Consider the following 23,912-nt stretch of genomic DNA (forward strand, 5'->3'; position numbering starts at 1 on the left):
TATCGACCTTAGTATGCTAGATTAAATTAATCGCATATTTTTATGAAGAAATCTAGGGAAATATCGAGTTACAGAATATCGAGCAATGGATCATAACAGTAATTCCATTTTGATAAAATGTGTTACTAAACTATTAGTTACTACACAATTAGAAACATTATTACCAATAAATTTGTTGGATCTCCAGGTGCACCAAACATATGTATAGGTATATACCAATTTTTGACAACGCTGAGAAGTTAAAGGAGCGTCCCATTCATCTCTTGTGCAGAGCTAGATACAGCGTGATGATGATTCGATCCAACGCGAGCCACACCGCGAAAAGTATAGGTACAATAAAAAAAAGTTACGCTGAATGTAGAAGAGATAGATACCTGCCTGCCAGGGCACACGAGGTATAGTGTGGTTAAAAAGAAAAGCAAAACAAAAACAACCGGAGAAAAAGAATATGCGCGTTGTTGCTCAACTCAAACTCCGCCGTGTTCCGGTTCGCTCATTGCCTGGTGCGACCGCCGCGCACACAACCGAAGCAAGGAATACGCCGTAGGGTGTCCCAAAACTACGCTTGTGAAATGTTCAAATTGCACTTGAGAGGTGGTGAAAACTCAATTTTATACAGGAACAAATGTTGGTTTATATAATAACAAATGTTGGATACTAGATCACATTTATTAAAACATACAAAGAAAATTACATATCTGCCCTCAGTAAATATTGAATAACTCTGAAACTGTTAAAGACACGTTAATAAAGACAAAAAAAACTCCGAAATGCGTCAATTTTGGATATGATGATTTTGTCAATGTTTTTCCTTACACATTTTTCCAACATTTCAAAATTAGAAAATCATAATTGAGTTATCAGATATTTATTTATTTATTTATTAGTCAGTTCGATATTAATTTTGTTATGATTTAAAGAATGTACTAAATAAGTCGTACCTAGTTTTGAAATACAGTGTCCGTTAGATTAAGGCAGGTTTAATTTTTACAACTAAACTGTTCGATTTTGGCAAAAAAAATATTGCTTCAAAGTTACATTTACAAAAAAATGAATCTACATACAGTCAACTCTTACTAACTCGATATTAAAGGGACCATTGAATTATAGAACACAAAATCAGTGCAACTGCGATCCAAAGGACCATCGAGTTAGCCATAAAGAACAATGTTTAGTATGGTTCTTTAACTCGATATTGAGATACGGAATATCAAGTAAGGGTGAGTTGACTGTATTATGATTAGTTGTTTGCGGAAAATGCGTAATGAAAAATATAACATTTCCAAAAGAAAAACTAGTTAATGTAAAGTTTAGAACATTCCACAGTGGCGATTTTTCAAACAATGGTAGAACAAAACCACAAAAGTGCCCCAAATCAATTGAAAACGATAATTTCTCAACTTTCCTTGTTGCTCAAGGTAATCTGTATGGAAATGACCAAAAATTTATTATTTCGATTTTTTGGTGTACCTATTTTGTCGAACCATTTTTTTTTTTATTTGAATAAAATACAAGTAATTGGACAAGTTTAACTTTACACCAATTACAACAATTCTCATACACTTTTCCTTTTCTGTGGTATAAATTTATAACACTGAGTGGGATTATTATTTTTTTTAGTTTTTCACTTTACTCACATAGTATAAGACTAACGTAGAAAAGGTTGTTTGATGAAGAAGAAACATAAATTGGCATGATATGTAATCAGGGTGGCCAGTGAATATCCGATTTCAAATTCCTGGTTTTCTCCCGGTTTTCCCGATATTTAAAAAAAATCCCGGGCGTGCATAAGAATATACAGAATGTGGTTCCTCAAGTGATCGATAACAACGTTTTACAGACTAAGATTGAATGAAAGGTGCTTCTTGCAATTCTGGTGTAATAGCTCCGTGCATGTAGGCTTTTTTTGTATTACCCAGGTGTAAATTGAACTTAAAAACTTAAATATCTTTTGATAGATTTATAAATAATGATGGTTAAACAAAAACGATGTTTGAAGCAAAAAATCAACATTTATATCTAGTCTATAGTAGTTAAATAATGGTGCGAACTTCTACGTCATACATTCATACATCTGCAAAAATCTGAACACATATTTTTTTAAATAAGATTTTACAGGATTTACGTTTTTGAAACAAGTTCTAGTGACTTCGAACTTTTGCACGGTACACAAGTCAAAAAATTCAATATTTATATATGAATACAATAATAAATTTCGAAGTCGTAAAAAAATCCTTATTATTCATGTTAAATTACCAGTATTAAATTAATGTTTACACAAGAACATCGCTAGCAAAAAAATTGCTTATTGGTAGCTTAAAAAGTTCCTGATAATTTATGGAAATAAAATGCATGTTAAACATACATTGTAGGGGAAAGAACTACTTGGACGCTCCCGTGACTAACTTTGGCATCTTATTTTTCTCGGCTGAATTGTCTGAAACTTTGCAACAAGAAGCAGTTCAATATGATGCACATTGTTGTCGAATATGAGCTCAATAACATTTTAAAAATAACAGGTTAAAATAATCAAAAGTGCCAGGAATAGGAACGAGCTCCCTATCTGACTTATTCAAAAAAAATCATATTCAGTTCGAACCTAAAGATCCATGCTAATTATTTTAGCTGCTTGAAATACGTTCATATTAATTAAAGTTTGGATGGTATCGGCTAATCATACTTGATTACCTTAAACAAGTGCTAAGCAATTTTTTTTCTAGTTGTTAGCACATTGCCAAGATATTTCTAGCCAATACAGAAAAATGAAGCATAGAGTAAAGTGGGGCAAAAATTCGAGTGGGGCAAGAGTTTCTTTTTAAGATTTCTAGCTCAAATCAAATCAAAACTTAGAAATGTCATGGTGGTTCGAATGCTATTCAAGTAAGAGACTTTCACTCCAAATATCATAAAAATCGATTGAGATTTGGAAAAGTTATGGCTCTTTGTTGTTTTTCGACGTAAATATTGTAATATTTGATCAAACTTTCGATGCATGGAACCATATGAAGATGAAATATTTTTCAATATTTTATGTAAGGGCGTTTCTAGGCCTATCATAAGGATGCTTTGACGTGGATTAGTTTTTCCATAGATACTTGGAATCAATTTTTGGCCCATAGCGGGGCAAAAGTTCGAATCTGCGGGGCAAAAGTTCGACCCATGTATAAACCCACGGAAAATTTTTCAAATTTCCTGAAATCTACATATTATCTTCAAATTTAGCGAAATTTGCCTGATCGTGCGAAAAATGTCACAAAAAATTTACATTTCCCTTAGTTTTGCCAAAAACTGCTATTTTTTGGGTGTATTACAATTAACCCTGTTTTGGGCATTTTTTGATGAAAATTTAGTGTGTATTTTTCGGCAAACATAAGTTTACGGCTGGTAGAAAGTATGCCTGGCATAAAAGTATTGATATTTTGTGTTTTAGCCAACGAACTTTTGCCCCACTCTAGATTCGAACTTTTGCCCCACCGGTTCACTGGTCACTGTATAATGTAATGTCCATTAATGTCATAGTTTGCACATAAAACAAATTTTTGAACATATGAGCCCCTCCCCACTTTAAAAATTAAAATTAGAAAATTAACAAAGAAATGTCATAAACTTTAATCAAATTATGATGTGTTTCAAAACATACAAAAAAAATGATCAAATATGAATATAAAATAAATTTCATTTTCATTTTCATTTTCATTTTGCAGCGTTTGGTGGGGCAATGAGAGCGCAAGTCAGTCCAAAGCCGGGGTAAGGGATAGGTAATGGCCGTAATAGTCTATGCGGACCACTTGAACACCATCGGAAAGGATAAGAAGGGTTGGGGTAGGGTATAGGGAATGGAGAAGACTTGACACAGTAATGCGATTAATGCTGCAAAATGTAAATGTGCTGAAAGCAATTTAATTTGAGTTTTGAAGTTTGATTTGACTTATTAAAATTCCAAATAGATCGGCCATTGTACAAGTAAGAAAGAATATGCTGATCGCTTTCTAGAAATTTTATAAACAACAAAATAACAACAATATGAGAGTGATGCTAAGGGCTGCTGATGGCACAATGCGACGCTTTAGGAGATTTTGATACTGAATGAACATTACTATACAGAGCGCAATTTAATCGATGGTGATAACTTTACAAACTTTATCTGTTTTTACACTGATTGACGATGCTGATTTACATAAAAATATTTTAAAAATAATTGATATTATTAGTTCATTTGTTTGTGTGATCTAAGTGTTAATAATGGAAAAATTTTACATACCCTTGATAATAATACTTCCCTGATCAGAAATATTATATTTTGAGCGCCCTTTTCGAAGCTATTCTATCCAGGTATCCATGTACTGCTTTCAATCCTGAAATTATTCTTATTGTGCATGCTCATGCATTATATTAGTGATGATCATAATCATGCAACAGATAAGAAGGAGAGAAAAAGAGAATATAGGAACAGTGATTAGTAATGAGTTAATTATGTAGTTTTGTTAGAATTATAAACAATTAAACAGCAGTAATGAATAACTTATAAAATTACTTTGCAGCATAGCTGAGCCTTTCGGAACGTAAGACCGATGTATAAAAATAATTTGTTTCGAAATTGTCCGCGTGGTCTTCTAGTGCCCCTATTAGATCAGAATCAGTCATAGACATACATATCGAATGCTCGCCATGACCCTATGACCAACATTTGTATATGTATAGACTTAGCTGATGTGGCTTTTCTAATAGGTAGTTCTTTCACTCATTGATTGTCTTCAAAACCTTGTCAAGTATAGAAAATTGATTTTATTTCATTTATTACTACATTAAAGCTACATTGTACTTATTAAGTATTAGGTATTATTTTATGTTTTTATCACTATTGATATTATCAAGGCCAGAATTCCCAGTGAGTGAAGAATTTTATAGTACTAGAACACCATAGAAGATCGCTTAACATTACCTAATCATGGAACGGCTTTTTGCTCTATTATTTTAGGTAGATGCTATTGATCTCCCTTTGCTCCTATCCGCAACCCGGTGCACGCGCCCTGTTGGTTTTCGAAAACCTCGTAGAAGATTACAAACCGTCAATGGCATTCCCAATTACTACCCCACATTGCACATTCAAGGGTCTGATTGTGCTCCTAACCCACCCTCAGTCTGTAATCTTCTCGCCAGTTTGAAATTATATTTTCCCGAAGTGAAAGTAATTTTGATGAGTGATAGCGTAGTGCAGCCCAACTGCATAGTACAGTAGTTTAACCAGAATCTTTAGGTCAGAAGATAAAATCTAAATTTTGTAATAAAAAGGTTGCCATTGCTTTGAAATTTACCCAACATCTAATCAAAACTACTAACAACAGCGATCAATTATCAAAATTCATCGCTCCCTGGAAAATATAATCCCAAGCCCAGGGGATCAAATATGAATATAAAATAAATAAATAGAAAATAAATAAGCACAAGCATTGATGACCGTACAATTCGTAGTTGCTACTCCGTGATTGACCAGAATATTCTAAGTTGCGCAAAGAACCAACACTTTTGATAACTCCAAACATTATAAAGTCATAACCATATAACCATAATCACCAATGATGTCAGAAAGACATGTGCGAAATAATTGTACCTTGATTTTGTACGAGAATATTTTGGACACGGTGTATAATTGTAGTTTAACTAAAATTTTAGCAGAATCGTGTAACAGGATGCGATTCTGTGTATTAGATTGGCTATGGTCTAGCGAAATACTACTTGAAAGCATGGATTATTTGCTTGCACAACCTTTTCGTGGTAAACGAACAGTCTTTAAAATATTCGAACATTTCAATAAAATAATTACTTTTTTTTGTTGCAATTAAAGACATAATATGCTAAAAACCGTATGGCTATCGTCACATTGAATGAAATTCAGTACCTATCCATAATAGACGTTTCCTTACCGTGAAACAGGGTGACTTGCAACACATTGTAATTTACAACTAAATTTTACTATAAGCATAGCATAAGCATAGATGACCGTACAATTCGTAGTTGCTACTCCGTGATTGACCAGAACAATCGAAGTTGCACAGGGAATTAATGAATGGGGCTTGGGATTAGCTTACCATTCTTCAATGTGCACAAATCGAGAGCTCAAATTTAAAAGTCAATAACGGCGCCGGCCACGTCCTTACGGTCATCGGGGAAGGGAAGGAATGTTAGTGTGACTACCGTTGTTACTAGAGACCGAGATCACCTCTGCATCTCCACGGTTGTCATGGAGAGGATATTGGGTTAGTGGGATAAGGTAAAGATCTGGGAGTCACCAATGTTTGGTGATGCGAGCCATGATATAATCACGCCTAACCGGATTCGCGAAATAATTCGATGATCGCATTAAACGCCGAACAAGTGTTCGTCACTCGCCCACGCAAGAGCAAGCGACGCGATCAATAGATCAAACACTACTAGCGATCCGCGGCGCTTTTTCATTTCTCTGAGCGAACGACGCGCGACAAGTTTGATCCTGCCCCCATCGCCCGCCCCCGCAGGAGCAAGCGTCAAGGTCGAAGGATCAAACACTACTTACGAACCGATCACTTTTTCACCGCTTCACTACCGACGCGCGACATATTTGATCCTGCCCTCATCACCCGCTCCCGCAGGAGCCAGCGTCAAGGTCGAAGGATCAAACACTACTCTATTCAAAAGATGTTTTTATTAATGACGAAAACTGAAAATTACATGTATATATTTTAAATTATATGAAACAGGAATAATGCCGACACTTGTAGTGACGAACTATACATAGTTTGTTTGAAAATTACATATGAGTATTACTGTGCATTTTGTCTCGATATGGTACAAGTTTTAAAAAATACGTCAACATTCACAATGTCGAACAATTCAAAAGATAATTTTTAATAACGTATAAAAGAGACAAATATATGTATATTGAAATTGTATAAGAAAAAAACATAATGCCGACACTTATAGTGACGAACCATACAAAGTTTGTTTTAAAATTACTTAAAAGTTACGCTTTCAAGAAAATATGTGTTATCACAAGAATGAAACGAACTCACCAGTAGGTAATCCATCCTCGACTGAACACAAAACTGATACTGACAGCAAAACTTCTTGGCGTCCCGAAAACAAACCGTCTTGCTTGTGCCTTACAAATACCTACCCAGCAAGACGCTCCAAAACAGAAAAAAAAATCTTAGGAGCCGAAAACACGCGCGAAACCGTGAGCCAAATCTATCGGACGACGCAAAACCGAACTGTCCTGCTTGGGCTTCACGAAGCACTACCCAGCAAGACGCTTGAAAACAGGAAAAAAAAAATCTCCGGCGACGAAAACATGCGCGAAAACGTGAGCCAAATCTATCGGACGACGCAAAACCGAACTGTCCTGCTTGGGCTTCACGAAGCACTACCCAGCAGGACGCTTGGAAACAGGAAAAAAAAAAAAATCTCCGGCGACGAAAACATGCGCGAAACCGTGAGCCAAATCTATCGGACGACGCAAAACCGAACTGTCCTGCTTGGGCTTCACGAAGCACTACCCAGCAAGACGCTTGAAAACAGGAAAAAAAAATCTCCGGCGACGAAAACATGCGCGAAAACGTGAGCCAAATCTATCGGACGACGCAAAACCGAACTGTCCTGCTTGGGCTTCACGAAGCACTACCCAGCAAGACGCTTGAAAACAGGAAAAAAAAAAAAATCTCCGGCGACGAAAACATGCGCGAAACCGTGAGCCAAATTTATCGGACGACGCAAAACCGAACTGTCCTGCTTGGGCTTCACGAAGCACTACCCAGCAAGACGCTTGAAAACAGGAAAAAAAAAAAATTTCCGGCGACGAAAACATGCGCGAAACCGTGAACCAAATTTATCGGACGACGCAAAACTCTTTACAACTAAATTTTACTATAAAACATAAATTGCAAAAGAAAATTTGTTTTAAATCGGTGCTTCAATACGTGTGACTCACAATTCAAGTAGGGGCCACGATTAAAACTGTTATTATAAATATGTTTATACAATAAACATAATTCTTTTATATGTTTTGAAAAGTGATACTTGATGATCTGAAAACATGAGATAGATTTAATTTACAAAACTAATACTCTACATGTTGTTTCTATACCTAATAAGTGATAATATGACGAATTTTAATTTACGATATTGTAGCAACAACTTTTTAATAAAAAATATTTTTATATAAACGTACCTATGCGGGGTGGCTTGCAACACTTTATTTCTAAGCAATTTAGAGTTTTAAAAAGCTAAAAACTTTTGTGTTAGGTCTACTTTTTAATCAAAAGAGTAATAATTCATCAATCAACTACAAACGCTCATTAAAAATATTGTTCAGTTAAGATATTGGACCTTGATGATTTAACGCATCTTTTTCCCATGCAAATATAGCTTAATTATTTTCTTACAAAAAGGTATTCAAAATGCTCTTGAATTGGGTTGAATGTTTTAAATACATGAATAACAACACATAACAAGTGTGACTAATAAAAAATATCAACATTTCGTTGGAAAAAACTAAATTAGCATTGAGTGTTGCAAGTCACCCCACACAAGGACATTTAAAAAATTTCAACTTTTTGATGACTTTCGATAGGGAGACTTACGGCTTCGGCACCACTCGACTATTATCGGCAACCAATTTTCAAACGCCAAATATACAGTATTTTTCTATCAAAACACACCAATGAAAATATTCAGATGATTCTTTGATCTGTCAGCTTCCCGCTGACGAGATTTCCGAGACAGAACAAACAATTTTGCTAGAGATGTCATCAATTCAAATGAACACGCCTCAAAATGCGACTGATTTGGCGCTGCCGAACAGATTCGCCTGCAGCGCTTATGGGAAAGTTGCCGAAGAGAATGAAACTGCCAACAATAGTCACACTGACAAGAGATGTTCGCAGTATTGTAAAAACGTTTCCAGAATGATTCTTACAAGTCTGTCGGTGTTAATCGACAGAGGATTGAGCAGTTCACGAATGTAAACGAACAAACACGTAATTTGGCTGCTGATGTCCGAGAAAATTATAAAAGAAGCGTGACACCGGCTTAGGCTGCCGAGAATACGTACACGCAAAAAAATTGGGTGGTTAAAACTACCATTTTAGGGGGTTAAGTTAAGCGCTCGCACCGGCAATTTTCAGCAGACCATAAATGCGCTTGATTTTACCATGTCTGTTGTCGAAACCAGATTGTTGTAAATTATTTCTGTCAAATGTACCAGTAAAGTGGTGGGATGTACCGTAAACATAGTAAATTGGTCTGAAATTCCATGGTAGTTTCAAGAATGGGCATAGTCAGCCAAAATAGTAATTTTTACCACAGTTTTTTTTTCCCGTGTAAATTCCCCTTTGACAAAATAATTTGATTCAATATTCTATCATCTCATTCTTTAGGCGGACCGGCCATTCAAAGTTCTACAAGGAATTTAGATTTTAAGGTGACGTTTAGATCATGGTTTTGGTTGATTGAAGTTGAAAAGTGTTGCAAGTCGCCCCGTTTGACGGTAGTGTTGGTGACATGTACCGTGTAAGGACTGTTCATTAAAGAAAGTGGACACCTGATTGTTAACATTTTGGTGTGAAATTTCCAAGGAAAAAATTCAAATTTTGTTTCAGTGTGTACTCAAGTGTTTATTTTGATAGCAGAAGAAAGTTGACATCAAACAGTTGTAAATTCTGAGCGATAGGTCGGTTTAACATGGCGACACGCAGATTTATTCTGCACAAATGGTGTTCAGAAAATCTGTCGTTCCGAGATTTGGCTTAAATCGCGAAGTGTCCAAATTCAAATTTTTCAACACTGTATCGAAAACAGATGCTTATGACGACGTGCAATACATCCGAACAGAAAAAATTGGGAAAAAAGTTTTTTTATGGCAATCAATTTGCTCCTGCGGTATGAAAAGTACTACATTTTTCACAACGGGTTCAATCAACGGTGAAAATTACAGAACTGAATGCTTTTAAAAACGTCTTCTGCCCATTTACCGAAAGTATAACAAGCCTCCATTGTTTTGGCCAGGCCTGGCATCGACTCACTATGCTTCAGCTACTTTGGAGATGATCAAGAAGGAAAAAGTCGAATTTGTTGAAACATGGCAGATTCTACCGAATTGCCCATAACTACGCTCCATTTGGAAATATTGGGAAATAATCAAATAACATCTTAAGAAGGATGGAAGATAAGCAAGTTCCATGATTTTTTTCAAGAAAATGTGGTAATCAACACAAAGAAAAGTTACGAAGAAAGTTGTGCAGAACCCGATGGGAGGCATCAAGAGAAAAGTCAGAGCATTATTCAGGAATGCTCAATAAATGTTCAAACTTATGTGAATTTGGTCGAGATTACTTTGATTTCCATGTATTTCAAGAGAACTCATGAATTTGTTCGAAAATAAACAGTTTGCTTTAAAAAATACGTGTTCACCTACATAAATGAACAGTCCTTATGTACACGAGCGCAGAAACCCCTACAGTAAAGAAAATGGTAATCGATAATTTGAGGAACTACATTTTTTTAGCTTTTGCCCGGCCATACGTCACTGTGCGTTCATTGGATTTTTTCAAATTAACCTTTACCGATTTAAGACGGTATTGCTATAACTTATTCAAAATCACGGTAAATGTGGTTATGCAATTGAAAAGTATGATAGAAATTCGAATAAAGCAATCAGTACACGCTTTGCCAAATTTGCAAATATTTGGTTAGGCATATACAGACAAACATTGCACCATGGTCAGAAAAAAAAAGTTTGGCGTTAACTATTTGCACTAACAAACGTCACACTCTCATCATTGTCCATCGGCCACCTTTTAAGTGGTCGATTTCAAATAGTCAATCCTCCACCTGCAGCGCTCGCGTCGTTATTGTTCGCGTTTGAAGTTTCCTCACTACCGCCATCTGTTTGCCCATCGGCCAAACACACCGATTTTAGCATCGCGATTTGTTCTAAGTGTTACGTCTGTTTGTATGTGCTATTTGTATGTGCTATTTGTATCGCTCTGATCGCCTTATCATCGCCAGAAATATGTAATCTGAATACGTTATTTGGTGTTTTTATTGTTTCAGGAGGGACTATTCACATATTACGTAATGTTTTCAAAATCGATTTTTTTAAACGCGTTTTTATTAGAAATGCAATCAAATTTTGTCAAAGGCAATTTAATTGTTTGTGTTTGATCGAAATGTGTATAAAGAGTAGATTAATATATTTCAAATGAACTTAGCTTGGAAAATACCGCAAACATATGTGTACAATATTAAATTACTGATGAAAAGCTGTTTTTCATGTTAAAACCATCAACATTACTAAAGTGTAATATTGAATAACACTAAAACTTCAAACAAACATTTTTTTTCTTCAGCCTAATGCTCGATAAAAGTGCTGAGCTATAAGGTTTCAGATATGTAGTGCATAGCATTAGGGAAATATTGCACTTGTACATATATGTACAATATATTGTTCCTTACATTGAAAATTTTCGTTGTGTCGCTGAATGTAGTGACGTTTCTATCCAGCGACTGCTTACCCGACACAGCTTTTGAAATCTTTTCTCACTAACACTTCAGGATTAGGCCATTTCACAAGACGTTTCAAATCAGCTGATCTGGAAGCATTTTGACAGTTCTTCCGCAGACAGACGTTTAAGCAGGAACAAATTTATTCAAAATTCCTGTGTAAATTCTACCGTGGTGTCACCTAGGGAGCAAATTGCTGCAGTACAGTGACAGTTCGTAAAAGCACGTGGCTGCATCTTCTCGCTTACCACCCAGTCCACAGCCCACTGAACAAAAATATCAAAACAATCACTTTAAAAATGATTCACACAATTGTGATATTTTCACGCCAATTTATTTTACATGAGTTACGATCATTCATGGGTGTTATACTAGCATGAATCTGTGAGTAAATTAAATGCCAACTTGTGGTAAAAATTACAATGGATTTAATTAACTTTTACATGAGAAATTATAGCCAAAAGGGAACATCACCCACCCAGCGCGAAAAATAGGTGCATAGTTTTTAGCGTTGAGCACGTGGGCTGTTTTTTTTTGTTTTTTACAAGGGGGAAATCTGCAAACAGATCCCCTGAGAAGATAACTCAGGGAATGCGGGGATGACGCACCAACGACGACCCGCTAAAACCAGCCTATGCACTGTGCATGAGCAATTCATTTAGAATTGCTCAAGTGGTGAACAGTGCATCGACATGACCCTTGGACTCAGACCCTCATCTCCCCGGAACCACCTTACGGTATTTCTTCGGGAAGGGACCAGTGCATATAGCACAACACGTGTAGCAGAAGTAGCCTAGGCAAACTGCTTCTCCTAGCCGACTTAAACAATGTTACAAGGGACCAGCCTCGGCAGGGCTAATCCTCTGCAGCCAACTCTTGGTCGGCGCGCCATAGACGCTGCAATTCTAACATAATGTGAGTGACAGCCGTAGTTACTGCATTCCAGCACTCGGCATCCGCACACATTCTCTCTATAATATTGTCGGGGGACGTGTCCCCTCCGCATGTAGTGAGCATGCGACCTCTCACAACAATGAAACGGGGGCAATCGAACACGACATGCTCCGCTGTTTCCTCTACACCAGCACAATTGGGGCACGCAGGAGATTCTGAGTGCCCGAACCTATGCAGGTACTGTCTATAGCAACCATGTCCTGACAGAAACTGCGTCAGGTGGAAGTTCACTTCCCCATGGCTTCTACCATACCAATCTGACACATTTGGTATTTGTCGATGGGTCCATCTACCCTTAGTGGAGTTATCCCATTCCTGCTGCCAGCTTCTGAGCGTTTCCTCTTTACACGTTTCGCGGACTCCTCTGGTACCCCTTTGGTTGAAGCATTGAACATCTTCCTTGATGATGAGCCCGATGGGCGTCATCCCGGCTATGATGCACACGGCCTCTTTAGATACCGTCCGGTATGCACTTGCTACTCTTAAGCACATTATCCTGTACGTGCTTTCCAACCGCTTTAGGTTTCTGTTCGTTCTAAGCGGTTTTGACCAGATTGGTCCTCCATACCTTAGTATGGATAGCGCCACGCTTGCCAGCAGCTTGCGTTTGCTGGCAATTACAGCAGAGCTGTTAGACATCATCCTCGAAAGCGCCGCTATAGCCGTAGATGCTTTTTTACAGGCATATTCAACGTGGCTAGCGAAGCTCAGCTTGTCATCGATCATTACCTCAAGATGCCTAAGAGATCGCTTGGACTCTATGGTGCGCTGCTGTCAACTCTACTTCCTCCATCGATTCACCATAGATCACTAGGGTGATATCGTCGGCGAAGCCAACAATCTTAACACCCGTCGGAAGGGGCAGCCTCAGTACGTCATCGTACATCGCATTCCATAACAGCGGGCCCAGGATTGAACCTTGAGGTACTCCCGCGGTAATTCGAACGCTTTTCTGCCCCTCCTCTGTGTTATACAGTAGAATCCTACCATCAAAATAGCTTTCTAGAAGCTTACACAACTGCACCGGTACCTTGAGGCGGTGAAGCGCGTGTGCTATTGCTTCCCAGCTTGCGCTGTTGAACGCATTCTTCACATCCAGAGTGACAACCGCGCAGTAACGGATGCCGCTCCTTTTATGCTCGATTGCCACCTCAGCTGTTTGAACGACCGACTGGATGGCGTCCAGAGTAGATTTACCTTTTCTGAATCCAAACTGGTTGTTGGACAGGCCGTCCGCACTCTCCGTATACGGTACTAGTCTGTTGAGAATCAACCTCTCCAATAACTTGCCCGTCGTATCTAGTAGACAGATAGGTCTATACGCCGACGGGTCACCTGGTGGTTTCCCCGCCTTTGGTAGTAGCACCAATTTCTGTCGCTTCCATACATCCGGGAAGATTCCTTGATCAATGCAGCGTTGCATCGTGGTTCTGAACATATCCGGATCCGTGTTCACTGCCGCTTTTAATGCAACATTCGGGATACCATCGGGTCCCGGTGCCTTGTTTGACGCGAATGATTTCACGACTTCTGCCAGCTCTTCGTTTGTCACTCTCGCCACTTCTTCTCCTTCATCTGCCGCATACGGCGCTGGGGGCCATGGGCTTATGGGATGGTGCGGGAAGAGTACATCGATTATCGATCGCAGCAACTCGGTCGATTTCTCTTGGGGCGCTATGGCTCCTTTGGTCTTAGCCATTACCACTCTGTAGGCGTCACCCCATGGACTAGAATTGGCACTCTCGCATAGACTTTCAAAGCATGCCCGTTTTCGACTCTTGATTTCCTTTTTGAGAGCCAACTTTGCCTCTCTGAATGCTGCACCGCGTTCCTCTCTTTGTGCTTCTGTGCGTGCACGTTGCATTCTTCGTCTAGCCCGAAGGCAGATTGCTCGAAGATTTGCAATTGATTCGCACCACCAATACACTGGCGGCCTGTTCTCTCTAGGAGGGGCTTTTCTCGGCATGGAAGCATCACACGCTCGTGATATCATAGCAACTAGCTCTTCACCGTTTAGGTCCAGAATGTTTCGTTCGCGCCTCAGGGCTTCAGTGAATACTTCGCCGTCGAAGCGCGCTGTTTTCCATCCTCGGGCTTGGGTCGAGTTACATCGCGCTGCCTTCTGCCCGCCTGGTATTATGTATCCGGTAGAAATCAAGACCAACATTTATTTATAATTATTGTTTTCTCGGGCCCCGTGCGTCGCAGCTAATATGTGAATAGTGCGCTGTGTTCATAAAAATCGTAAGAATGCAGCGCCACACTAAAAAACTGATTTCAAAATCGCGCGAGTTGAGGCGCGTCGCGAGTCTCACTGGCGTGATCCGGTTTGGTGGCGGTGCGACAATATTATACTATAGCGAATCGATTGATGATCGCTATGAGTATAACCGTCATCAACGCGCCAGTTCATGGTACCTAAAAGGTTAGGACTACAAAACGTCACGTCGATGATCGATTCTGCACCATTTCTGCGGAAGGTACTCACTGTACCCACATTTGCCAGCTCTACATTTAATGCGGCTAGGGATTCCAACAATAGCTGGCCTCTTTGATTGGTGCAGCGGCTACCCCACTCCACTGCCCATGCATTAAAGTCGCCAGCTATCACTACTAGCTGCCGATTAGCTAGTTCGGCCATCATCCTGTCAACCATGTGGGAAAATTCCTCAATCGACCACCTTGGTGGCACGTGGACTGTGGGAGCGGTTGTGTGTCATGCTGTCAACGAAATGTGATCAGGATGGTGGCGGGACGCATACGCCACTAACGCCATCTGTTAGCTTATTGCCACTTGGCGATTTGTGGCGGCCATGTTTTTACACAAGTGGCTGAGTCTAACTTGAACGTCTGTCTGCGGTTCTTCTATGGAAATGACAGCGCCGTTCTTCTACCGATGTAAACAAATGCAAACACGGACCTGTCACATGAAAAGGCCTATGGTATACGCCACATGCATCGTCGGTAAAAAGGTTTACTTCCATGAAAACAATGCACTCACACAACTGATCAATGATAAATGTCGAGCATGTTTCAAACATCAATAATACCAACCACCCTTGTGACTGTCGTCATTTTTCCTTGTCGCCAAGTCTGGTGCCGAATTCTGGCGCGGAAACAAAAAGGAGGGAATGAAATTTTTGGATTTGCGCGCAAAACTTTATTTTATTATCACATTTTTCATTATTTTGAGTTTAGCCAATTTGACCGTATAAACATAATCGAAATGAAAGTTTAGTCCATTTTCAATCAAGGATCATAATAATAAAACACATTAGGTATATTTTAAAATGATAAAAAACATAAAAATCTCAAAATATTTTTTTGTAGTTTGGACGCCTCTTTGTATGGAACCCGACCATCGTGCATCGGTTTCAACACTGACAAATAATTTGTGATGTCTAATATTTGTTTGGCTCTGTTCTATACCTACATCTATGTGTATACTATTTTATACATTCATTGTAGTTAAAATCCTATTAATTTTGAAAGTATTCTCAAAATGTTTTTGAACAGAGTTTTCAAATGATAAAATTGAGAGGGATTCGCGATAAGGGTCTATCTGACAAATCAATAACAATGAGAAAATAATCAATGAAATTCTCATGTGCAATTTTTAATCCCAATTGGAGAAAATTTACTCAAACTTGAACCTTTTCACTATAATTCACGTTTCATAAAGCTAGTTTTAAAACCTCCATGAATACCACACATATCTCCTACAATTTCTCTTGTTATTTCTTACTCAAAATTCTTATAAGGTTTCGCCTAGAACGTACTCGAGAATGTCACTATTGCCCAATTTTATAATCCCTTCATCGATATCATTTTCAATATCGCCTATTACTTTTACGCCGTGTTTACATTTTGATTGCAATGAAGCCCACCATGATCGCCTTATTTATTTTTTGTTCGCAGTGTCGCCGTTTACTATCGCCGTATTTTGATTTCATGTTCACATTCGTCCATCTCTTTGATAAACAAAAACACAGGCGTAATCAATGAAGTGTGTTGATTTGAATGAATTGAAGTTTTGCCTTCTACAAATTTGCGTATTTTGAATAGTTAAATTATCAATAGGGAAAAAGTTTGAGAGCAGTGAATAGACAATAAAGCTACTATTCAATAACAAATATATGTGTACATTTTGTCAGTATCGTCCAAATCGCGAATCACCCCGGAAATATACACACCCAATCTGTTCGGAAAAATTGACTGGGTTTTAGTCTACCGAAAGTCAGTAAAATCAAAAAAATGAATGTTTAAAGTTCTATCATCCACCACGAGAAATCCAAATCCCTATTAAAGAAGAAGTTTTCAACAATTCCGGGTTAGAAATCATCAAAAGTTACAAATTCTGTAAAAGTTCAACTTCTTTTATTTTTCAAAATCCCTTGCGCAAATATTTTGATACTGCTATGAAGTTATTATGGTGATGATCCAACTTAAAACTTCGACTAAATTCAAGAAAAAAAGGCCGTGATTTATCTCGCATTTTTTGGGCAAAAGAGTGACTTTTTGTCGAAAGAAGCGACTTTTGTAGAAATGTCTCAACATAAGAGACTTTTTAGCGACTTGCTTCAAAAATGCGACCAAGTCACTAAAATGTGACTCTCTAACAGCCTTCACACTTAAATTATTTTACGGATTCCTGTGAAATCTCAACAGCTGAACGGTTCGGTAAAATTGTAATTGTAATCGTAATTGTAATTTATTGAACGTACGATATCCTGTTAGTTATACAACTATTAATCGGGACAAGGAAAGCAAATAAAATAAATTGAAGGAGTACGGTAAAGTTTTACAGTATTCGGTAAAAATTCACCGGAATCCGTAAAATTCCGACGGAATTACGGTGTTTTATTTCACCGAACTGTTCAGCTGTTGAGATTACGGTGAAATTCACCGTAAGAGCTTAGTGTGTTGAAATGGTTTAACCCGTATTATAGGCCTGAGCGAAAGAAAAAAATACTAAAACTCTTACCGCTCAGCGAATACTTAACGAATATCTAGCGTAACATTTGAAAAGGGCCTATCTGCAAAACGTAAACATTGAGAAATTCTCAATTGAAGATTCCGTACCATATTTATAATTCATATTTTAAACCCATTCGCATTTTTACTAGTTTCATACCTGTGTTCGACACCCATTAAAGTCTGTTGCGTGGCCCATTATGTTTCTAATCTCAAATAACACAACAACTCGTAAAAATTGTTGAATTCAAACATCATCGGCAGATAGGCCCTATTATGAATCTTCAAACCAGTTAGGCCCTTTCAGTTAGGCCCTTTGATTGAACATGGTTTCAGTTAGGCCTTTTTACAATTTGCTAATTTTATTGATTTTTGAATTGGTTTGCATAAACCTTGAACAAAATTTAGCGATTATGTGAAAAAACACTATATAATAGCTAAATATTGGAAATTTTCGGTTGAAGATTCAGTACCATATTGATTATTCCTATTTCAAACCCATTCGATTTTTACTAGTTTCATACTTGGGGAAGATCCAAAAATGACGTCCATCGTTTTTCGGTATTTCTAGAACCCTTCTACCACCTCTGTCACGCTTTTTCTAATACCCAATCCATGCACTGTCACATTTTCGTACATCCCCCCATTGAAGGAGGCCCCAATCGATGGACGTCATTTTCGGATAACCCCTTGTGTTCGACACTTATAATGGTCTATTACGTGGCTCACAACGATTTGAATTTGAAATAGCACAATCACTTGTAAAAATAGTTCAATTCAAACATCATCCGCAGATAGGCCCTTTAACGAATTTTCAAACCAGTTAGGCCCTTTTTGAATTTGCTTATTTTATTGATTATTGAAGTGATTTGCATAATTCTTCGACAACATTTAATCACAGACAAACAGACGTAACACTTAGAACAAATCTCGATCAAAATCATAGTCACGAGGACATGTACGCCCAATGCTAAAATTAGTGTGTTTGGCCGACAGGCCAACAGATGGCGTTAGTGTGTAAACGTCAAACGCGAACAAAAACTATGCGAGCGCTGCGGGTGGTCGATTGGCCACCTGCTATATTTTTGATTCGACCGTTAAAAAGGTGGTCGATGGACAACGATGAGAGTGTGACGTCTGTTTGTCTGTGATTTAATGATTATGTTGGAAAACAACACAATATCATACAAGCTAAATATTGGAAACTATTCTATACAAAATCAGCAACATATTGATTATTGATATTTCAAACCCATTCACTTTTTTTTTACTAGTTTTATACTTGTGTTAGACACTCATTATGGTTTATTACGTGGCCCAGAACGTTAGTAATCTCAAATAGCATAACGACTCGTGAAAATGGTTGCATTCAAATATCATCAGCAGTTAGGCCCTTCAATGAATCTTCAAACCAGTTAGGCCCTTTCAGTTAGGCCCTTCGATTGGACATGGTTTCAGTTAGGCCCCTCCAGTTAGGCCCTTTTATTAAACATAGTTCCAGTTAGGCCCTTTTGGAATTTGTTGATTTTATTGCTTATTGAAGTGATTTTCATAGTTTTTAAATAAAATAAAGCGAGAGAAAAACAATGTAATAGCTAAATGTTGGATATTCTCGGTTGAAGGTTCAGTACCTTATTGATTATATCTATTTCAAACCCATTCACTTTTTTACTTGTTTAATACTTGAGGGCCTTCCTTAGCCGAGCAGTTTAAGTCCGCGGCTACAAAGCAAAGCCATTCTGAAGGTATCTGAGTTCCATTCCGGGTCGGTCCAGGTTTTTTTCGTAATGGAAATTTCCTTTACTTTCCTGAATATAGAGTACCTTCGTACTTATCACACGATATATGAATGCGAAAATGGCAACTTGTCAAAGAAAGCTTCCAGTTTATAACTGTGGAAGTACTCATTGAACACAAAGCTTAGAAGCAGGCTCTGTCCCAGTGAGGACGTAATGCCAAGAAGAAGTATAAGAAGAATTCTTGCAGGGCTGTTACAAAAACAAACGAATTTGTTTTTGTGAAAATCGCGACTTTGGAACTCGATCCACAACTAGAGGCAACAAATAAAAATTAACAAATAAAAATAATTCAAAATTTTTAATGTAGGATAGGTGTACCAGTTATGGACATAGTGGTTCCCTATTTCGCCATATGTGATTACTTTAATGTCTTCAAAATTTGAAAATGTTTGTTTGTTGTAGTAGTTAGATTTAACATATATCTTGATGTAAAAACATTCAAAAAGATTTAAAATGTGAAAGTTATTCAAATTTTACACGTGGCCAAATAGGGAACCACTATGGCCATAACTGGTACACTTTCCCTAATTGATTTTTTTTTTCAGGATAAAAAATCAGTTTTTCAACTAACTTCGCATTAAGATTATGATAAAACTAGTAAAAAAGAGAATGGGCTTGAAATAGGAATCAATATAGTACTGAATCTTCAATAAAGAATTTTTATTAATCAATGTTAATTTTCTCACATACCTAATCGATTGATTTTGATCTAAAACTTAGAAAATCACTTCAATAATCAATAAAATTAACTAATTACAAAAGGGCCTAACTGGAACTAAGTTTAATAAAAAGGCCTAACTGGAGGGGCCTAACTGAAACCATGTTCAATCAAAGGGCCTAACTGAAAGGGCCTAACTGGTTTGCAGACTCGTTAAAGGGCCTATCTGCCGATGATGTTTGAATTCAACCATTTTCACGAGTTGTTTTGTTATTTAAGATTTAAAACGTTATGGGCCACCTAGTAGACTATTATGAGTGTCGAACACAAGTATAAAACTAGTAAATAGGAGAAAGGGTTTGAAATATGAATAATCAATATAGTACTGAATCTTCAATAAAGAATTTTCAATATTCAATGTTGATTTTCTCACATAATCGATTGATTTTGTTCTAAAACTTTGAAAATCTATTCAATAATCAATAAAATTAACAAATTCCAAAAGGGCCTAACTGGAACTATGTTAAATAAGAGGGCCTAACTGGAGGGGCCTAACTGAAACCATGTTCAATTAAAGGGCCTAATTGAAAGGGCCTAACTGGTTTGAAGACTCGTAAAAGGGCCTATCTGCCGATGATGTTTGAATTCAACATTTTTTACTAGTTTCTATGTTATGTTAGATTTAAAACGTTACGTGGCTCAGTAATAGACTATGAGTGTCGAACAAAAGTTTAAAACTATTAGATAGCAATGAGTTTAAAATAGTAACAATCAATATGTTACAGAATCTTCAATCGAGCATTTCTCAATTTTTACGTTATGCTGATCACTATACAAGGGCTAAATATTGACAAATATGGAGGAAAATTAAAAATGCACGGAAGGGCCAATCTGATTTTGATGGAAATTTTCAGTTAGGCCCTTTTATGACCAGTTAGGCCCTCTTAGTTTTATCATTTTCAGATAGGCCCTTTTAAATTTGAATAAAATTTCCATTAATAATGCATTTTGCATGCCCGTAAGAGTATGTAGGAGTAATTTACGTAAAAAATGATACGAATAATGAATAATCAAGTTTGTTTACATTTTGCAGTTAGGCCCTTTTCAAATGTTACGCTAGATATATTTTTTTTGTCTGTTTATTCGTACACATATCTAGTTTAGAAAGGTGTTCAAAGGATCCTGTGGCCGGAATTATTCCGGTGGGTCACTGGGTCAGGTCGGGTGCCGCAGATTCTGTACTTCTGTGCCCCTGGATGTAGGCAAATTTCAAGGCACAGATAATTTCAGGAATTGGCTATAATATAGTCACTATATCAAGGAGTTTTAAAAAAACGCATCTGCGTAGACCTTTTGAGAAACTATTGAATTGAATAACCATGTATCCTGCATTTGATTTATCCTACAAATGACCATTTCCGGTTCTCCCGGACGCATTAAATTTATGAGAAAGTGGCCCATTTGTATCTTAACATCTTTATCAAACTTATGGGAATGCATTTTAGTTAACTATTATGTTTGATCTTTACTTTCAGCGAATTAAAACAGTCTAGTATCCAATAAATCTAGAGTAAATTCTCCAGGACATTGAGTCTGAGTGGCTACATCCAGTACATTCTAAAAGGTGCAAAACTATTTATTTATAAAGTTGAATATCAGATCATAATGATTCATGCAAATTAAAATGATTGTCATTGGAAATAAATAAAGATAACTTCCAATGTCCAAAAAAATCGCCCTTTTTTACCCGACTTGACCCAATGACCCACCGAAATAACTCCGGCAACATAAATATTCCCGTGTTCTTGTGGCCACTTCTAGAAACTAGATATGTGTGCCAGTACTGACAAAAAAAAATTTGAATCCATTAAGTATTCACTGAGCGGTGAGGGTTTTAGTATTTTTACTTTCACTCAGGCCTATACGGGTTAAAAGATTGCATAAACCCTATAATGTTGGAGTTTAAAATTTGTCCGTTACTATGGATCTCTAACTCATAATTTCTCAAACTATGGGTCGCGAACCCCTGAAAAGTGAGTAGATTACTGTTGCGTCTCGAAAAAAAAATAATTGAGGCTTACTTTCTACGTTTTCAAATGTCTTCTACACTTTTGGCAAACTATTTAGTTAAGGTTATTACACTTTCCTTAATTATTTTCACAATTTCTCCCAGTTGACAGGAAAAAGCAGGGTGGTGATCTAGAGCTAAAACATCTGAATGACGATTAAAAAAACAATGAAGGCTTGTCAAAAAAAGCCATTGATTCTTAACAAACTCCACAATTCATACACAAGAAGTTTTACGGAAATATTGTGTATTATTCAATACAGTCATTCAGAGTTTTAATAGATGTCAAGACATGCCTACATAACTATTTTCAAATTAAAAAAAAAATTGATCAATTTTGCTGGGATGAAAATTTTGGAGATGTTATCAATGATTTTACCAGAAAAGTTGAAAATTGATTGAAGTTGGCTGATGGTTCACACTCTATCGAAATGTCCATCTAAGAGATTTTAACAAAATGTTGTTCACAAATGGAGAACATATACAGTCAACTCTCCATATCTCGATATTGAGGGGACCATCGAGTTAGATAGTTATTGAGTTACATATATCACAAACCCAGTGCAACTGCGATTCAAGGGACCATCGAAATAGCCATGAAAACCAACTTTTACTATGGTTCTCCAGCTCGATATCGAAATACGAAATATCGAGTAAAGCAGAGTATTAATCACAAAAATTGAACTTTTTTCATAAATCTAAACATGACATCCTCTAAACGTAATTTCATCGAGTTTCGCCCCATAAGCGAAGTATGCACTTCAACAGAAAAGTAATCGCCTATCTCGATGCGTGGGAAATTTCTTGCAAGAAATGCTCAAGAAAAGCATTTTTCTTTGATCGTAGTACGCTGTTGAAAAGAAATGTCAATTCAAATGGAGCTCACTGTAGGAAATTTCTTGAGCATTTCTTGGGCAGAAATTTTTACTTTTCTTGAGCGGATCAGCATACTTAGCTATACAGAAGATTGTTTGCAACATCTTTATCTACACCATTCGAAGGTTGAGTTGAGCCCGCAAATTTTTCGAAGAAGCCCGAATTTTGGAACACCCTAATACACGCAGTCAGATTGGTTACCTATCCTCACGACGCTCAGATCTTTTTTTATGGGCTACTTGGATAGCTTGTCGCACACCTCCTTCCTGTGATTCTTACACAACGCCTCCTTAGTCGGTCTATCTTGAGCCATTTAATTGAAAAGTTTTAAGTTCTCTTCACCTTAAAATCTACTATTTCCTATACTGGTCTCTTTTGTTTACATTGGATTTGGGGCGCTGACTCTTGTTGTTTGTAAGCTCACTATAGCAAAACGAAAAATCGATTAACTAGATCTTTTTTTTCTGTGGGCAGTTGCAAAGCAATCAAAGGAACCCATCCAAGATGCCTCTGAGGAGAATGATTCTTACATTTTGATTCGACATCCAGAACGAAGTGATTTTCCTGGGCATTCCACACGAAAATATCCTGATGTCGGCAATCCGTAGTCAGTTATGCTTGGCAGCCACCGATTCTTCCCCGGAAACTCAAACCAGCTCCTCCACTAATCCAGGGCAGCGCCGCGAGAAAATCTGACTTTTCCTTCCACTTTTCGTACTGGGAGCTTGTTTTTCGCTTCTTCCCTTCCTTGATCCCGCACACACAAAAAAATAACACTCTTCTAGGAGGCGATTTTTGGCGCCCGCAATTTTCTTTCACCCTGTCGCGGAACAGCACGATTGCACTTGGAAAACACCGGATCGCGAATCCCCGGACACTGATAAAGCGACCACGCACCGATACCGATCCGAATGGGCAGATTTTCGAGGGTTTATCTGCACTTGCACTTCACTGTCCCGATACACCGCGCAAGAAAACTTAAGATGGAGAATGAATGCTTTTCTGGCGAGGGATTTTTGCTTCTTTTCTGCGATGCACTGACATGACA

At 37.6% G+C, this 23,912-nt stretch overlaps 1 protein-coding gene across 1 annotated transcript in view; it reads right to left on the reverse strand.

Annotated features, from left to right (window-relative positions):
• LOC5573451 (transcriptional regulator ATRX) overlaps nt 1-23,912 on the reverse strand; it is a 79,833-nt gene extending 55,921 nt beyond the window's left edge. Inside the window, exon 1 of the mRNA XM_001654567.2 lies at nt 23,395-23,912. Coding sequence (XP_001654617.2) covers nt 23,395-23,396 — 2 coding nt within the window. The 5' untranslated portion in view covers nt 23,397-23,912. The remainder of the gene's footprint in view (nt 1-23,394) is intronic.

The sequence above is a fragment of the Aedes aegypti genome, chromosome 2 (genome assembly GCF_002204515.2).
Source record: "Aedes aegypti strain LVP_AGWG chromosome 2, AaegL5.0 Primary Assembly, whole genome shotgun sequence".
Taxonomy (NCBI): domain Eukaryota; kingdom Metazoa; phylum Arthropoda; class Insecta; order Diptera; family Culicidae; genus Aedes; species Aedes aegypti.